Source organism: Apaloderma vittatum, unplaced genomic scaffold (assembly GCF_000703405.1).
Source record: "Apaloderma vittatum isolate BGI_N311 unplaced genomic scaffold, ASM70340v1 scaffold3152, whole genome shotgun sequence".
Classification (NCBI taxonomy): Eukaryota; Metazoa; Chordata; class Aves; order Trogoniformes; family Trogonidae; genus Apaloderma; species Apaloderma vittatum.
The window spans coordinates 42,241-46,804 of record NW_009703009.1 but is presented as its reverse complement, the minus strand read 5'-3'; the positions used below and the strand labels follow the sequence as shown (position 1 = coordinate 46,804).

The window sequence follows — 4,564 nt, the reverse complement described above, 5'->3', positions numbered from 1 at the left end:
CTTTCCCTGGATGCCTCTGGCCAGGCTGGACCAGAGCACCTACATGGTGACACCACAACCCAGATGCTGCCTGCCAGTGAAATGAGGTCGTCAAACAATGAGGAAGCCTATGTCACAATGTCTAGTTTCTACAAAAGTCAGTAAACCTTACAGGAATGACAGCATACCACTTTTTCTTTAACACAGGCAGGATATTGAAACTTTCTGATTTGTTTTCCTGCATCCTGTGAGTTCCCTCCTCTGCAGCGAACCCTGCTCGCAGTGCAATGCTCTGCCTGCAAGGATGTAGGTTCTCCCATGTCTCAGTGATAAATTGCCTAATCTCACCTCTCTGTATGCTGGTAGCAATCTCAACGGCAGAAGAAATTAAATTTAATTCATCTTGACTTCAATCTTCAGATCTGATTAATCCAGAGCAATGACAATGCAGTCCTAGCTGAGTATCACAGCATGTCTCATAAAAATTAATGAACTCTTTTGTTAACCTTTTGGTTGCAGAGTTAAGCTCTTATTAAGGACTAAGCAAGAAATACAGCACCAAATTCAAGTTAAATACAAGTCCATCTCTTTTAAACAGTGGTAGGTCAATAGTAACTCCTCTGCAGTCAGTGGAAGTCCATAAGTTTGAAAAATACCAGTAAACGAGGGTTGTTATCAAGCATTAGTTGCCTGGAGATTCAGGATCTTGGACACCACAAAGGGTCTCCACAGAGGAAAAAGGCACATGGACTCACTTTAGGAAAATGTTTTATCAAACTGATTTTTATTTTTTTCTGAGATAGAGAAATTAAAACAAAGCAAAACCATACATGTCATTATTTTTTGCGGCTGGTAAAGATCTGTGCTGGACACAATTTTAAGATCCACAGACAATTCTGCTAGTGCTATGCATTAAAGATCTTCAGTATTCCATGTACTAGTGATGTTTAGCTAAGGAAACAAATTAAAATCAATGAAAATCAAAGTCCCATCTCTTCCTATAAGCTGTAAAATGCATGATGCTGTCTTTCTTTGCAGCTCATGTGCAGCATATAAATACTTTCCAGGATAGAAGGGCTAAGAAGATTGTGTTTGTCTAGTAGCATTATTCCCAATGGCTGATGGCTGCATGAAAATAAATTTGGGCACGTAATGTTCTCATGCAACATCTGACCTGGAAAGCTGGATGGAACATCATGGATCCTGCCAGTGATCAGAAGACCTGCATTCTTTAAAAGTACCTTGCAAATTGCCTGGAGATGCTGTCCTTTCCTCATTCACCTTTCTGTGAACTCTGTGCCCAGCTCTAAGGGGTTCCTTATGTGCTGATGTGCAGAAATGACTGAGACACTTCACAGTCCCTGTGAGATGCTGCCCATTGCGGAGCACATGCTCAGAGACCGAGCTGCTACAGCCACATGGTTGCATGAGAGACGAGCAGTGTGGCCAGGGGAAAATCAAGCCGCTTTGCTGCATTCTGGGATTGGGGTTCAATTCACTGTGCAGTCTCAGTTCCTTTAGCTGCTTGAAATTTTCTTTTACTGAAATCACTTTACATTCCCAGAGTCCAAGAGTAAAGAGTCCTCTCTCATCCTCAGAGCTGCTCAAATTTGTTCTGACTGGTAATAACCACTGAAATGTTGCTATGTGTGATGTAGCCTGTGGGAGCACTCCCAAGACGACATCCACTTTCTCCACCTCCTTCTGATGCCAGAGAAACCTTCAAGCATGTACAACCTTATGGTCCCTGCGTGGAAAGGGAGTGAGGACTTGACTTAAGGCATTCCAGTGACATTTTTGCAGAATGTTTTCTATTGCCGTTTCTCACCAAATGAAACATTTATTAATGCAGTAGAAAAAGATGAAAGCTCTGGATATCCATTTGCTTTATAATGCTTGTAATTACTTTTAAAAAAGAGCTGCTGGCAATGCTCGTACTGTGCTGACTTGCACAGTGCAATTGTAGATGGAAAGAGACTGTGCTGGAAAGATGTCCTTTTCCAGTTACACGCTGGCATACAAAAAGGGGATAGAAGAAGAAGCAAAAGTGCATCCATACTGTATGTGCTATGCTTGTTTCGAAATCATGCACACATTTTTAAGGATTAAGAGGGACTTCACAAATTTCTATTTACACTATTTAAGGAGTAAGGTACTCCTGTGAAATAGCCTTCCTCATTGTCCTTCCATTTCTCTGTAATACAGGAAAAATAGTGGAAACCTGATGTTTATTTACTTCAATCACTCTGAAACAGTTATATTTTTCCTACGTAGTACTCATATTTTTTGCATAGCTGCTAATGTTTAAATATTCATTCTATTTTCTATGTTCTATCATCTTATTTAATTAGGTAACATGTATCCTTGGTTTTATAATGTTTTTACTGCATTAAAAGGACCTATTGAATGACCTATTCTTGTTGCCCTAATTCAGTCTTCCATCATACGTAGGATTTACTCTTCCCTCACCGAAATGAGAATAACTCCATGGGCTCTACCTAGCTTCAGATGATATAAATCGCAATAAATCCAGACAGCTCAGCAGCCGGAAATCACTGTTGGATGAAAGCAAGCATAACCCTGCATTCATCACTGTGCCCCTGCAAGCCAGGAAAGCCACTCTGCAACTCACAGAATCACAGAATGCTAGAGGTTGGAAGGGATCTCAGAAGATCATCTAGTCCAGCCCCGCTGCCAGAGCAGGATCACCTACGGTCGATCGCACAGGAGCGTATCCACACGAGTTTTGAATGTCTCCAGAGAAGAAGACTCCACAGGCTGCCTGGGCAGACAGTTCCAGTGCTTTGTTACTCTCACAGTGAAAAAGTTTTATATTTTTGTGAAACTTCCTGTGTTCCAGCTTGCACCCATTGCCCCTTGTCCTGTCATTGGACATCACTAAAAAAAAGCCTGGCTTCATTGTCCTGACACCCCAGTCCTTATGTTCTGGACTGAGCATGCTTTTGACCATCCTGACTCCCGTTGCCATTCAGCCCTTATTAGCCAGAAAACAGAGAGGTAACAGCTCTGAGAATCCAGTAGTTGAAGCTGATCTCATGCCAATGGCTCACACCTGCTCAGGGAGCCAGGAGCTTTGCTCAGGCCCCTTGTGCAGCCAGGAGTCCACACCATGAGCATCAGAAAAGAAAGAAAAAATCCTCGCAAGGCAAAGTCCCATACAGGCTGTGTCCTCAGAGATGGTAACTAATTAACACACAGCTGAATGCTGACAAATATGTAAATGACACGAAACAAAGCAGTCTTTTGTTAATTATGTTCATCTCAATGTAGCTTTTCATAGTGGAGCATATAGGTTAACTTGTGCCAGACATGGGCACTGGGCATATGATGAAGCTCTTCCAGAAGACTGTCTTTCCATGAGAGCAGCAGTGAGCACAGCCAATCTGAGGGGGGTTAAAGGGTAGGATTAAGGTTTCTAAAGGACCCTGGCTCCCAGAAATGGCCATAAAACCTGATCGTCAAACCTCATCCAAATGCTACCAAGACAATGCCAACAACTGGGTCATTACAGAGGTGTTCAGTCAAGTCCCATCAGGCTGAAATTTCACAAGTTCTAAGCTCCTGTGAGATAACTCTATTTGGAGATTAAGCTGCTCTGAAGCATGCAGCGACTAGCATTTCCTTCAGCTTTGGCAATCTGGCCTGAGCTGTGGGAGCTAAATCTTTCAGAATAATTGGTGCCTGGCTACTTTGCAGGTGCTGAGTACCAGTGTTTGAAAGCCTTAATGTCAGCATCCCTGAAAATCATACAGTGTTTTTACGGCCATCAACATAAAATTGATGGGTGTATACAGACAGGAAAACTTTCAACTTTCTTTTGGAAAAAAGAAATTCAAATATGTACCAAAGCAAGTACCACAAGCACTTCTGATCCATGGCCAACTTTATGTGTAGTACATATTTCAATATACGGCTATGGCTATGTCTTGACAGCACTTCACCAGGTCAGGACCGAGTAATTTCCTTATTCTACAAGGCAGAATTTCCCCCATAGCTATTCACAAATTCCCATCTGACTGAACACCTACACATCGGGTATAGCTTACTTTCACGTGCTCCCCACATCTTCTTTGCTTCAGCATAACCTTCCTCCTCCATGCTTTCTGCCTCCTGCGCTCATACTCAGCCGCACACACACAAAGCGTGGTGACCCTGGTTTCCAAGCAGCTGCTTCAATACACTGTGCCCAGAGCTGCCTTCTCCTTTCTCCACACATAACGATCAGGCTCCATTGCTACTTCTGTGCTCGTGGTAGAGCACAGCTGCTCTCTCCCTTGTCTTCATTCCTCTCCTCGTCTACGTGCAGCTCATTTGCACAATGCAAACATCTCCTAGCGGCGTATAAACACTAATCTGTGAAATAAAGTGAGTGTTTTGTCAGTTATAACACTGAGTCACAGTCTAATTTTAATGATGTTGAAAAATGTTAATTGCCTCCCAAGGCGATACTTGTCCCCTGCTGAATTTATTAGTTTGTTTACCGAATCTCCTCCTCTTGTGCACGTTCATTAGACGAGGGTGATAAAACACACAAAAACGCTCTGTGTGGCAGTGGGGTGGTAGG

The 4,564-nt window shown here is 42.7% G+C and overlaps 1 protein-coding gene across 1 annotated transcript in view; it reads left to right on the top strand.

Annotated features, from left to right (window-relative positions):
• The window catches only part of IL7R (interleukin 7 receptor), a 16,550-nt gene extending 16,406 nt beyond the window's left edge, over positions 1 to 144 (top strand). Inside the window, exon 8 of the mRNA XM_009864442.1 lies at positions 1 to 144. This exon is cut by the window's left edge and continues 375 nt beyond it. Coding sequence (XP_009862744.1) covers positions 1 to 144 — 144 coding nt within the window.
• The last annotated feature ends 4,420 nt before the right edge of the window (positions 145 to 4,564 follow it).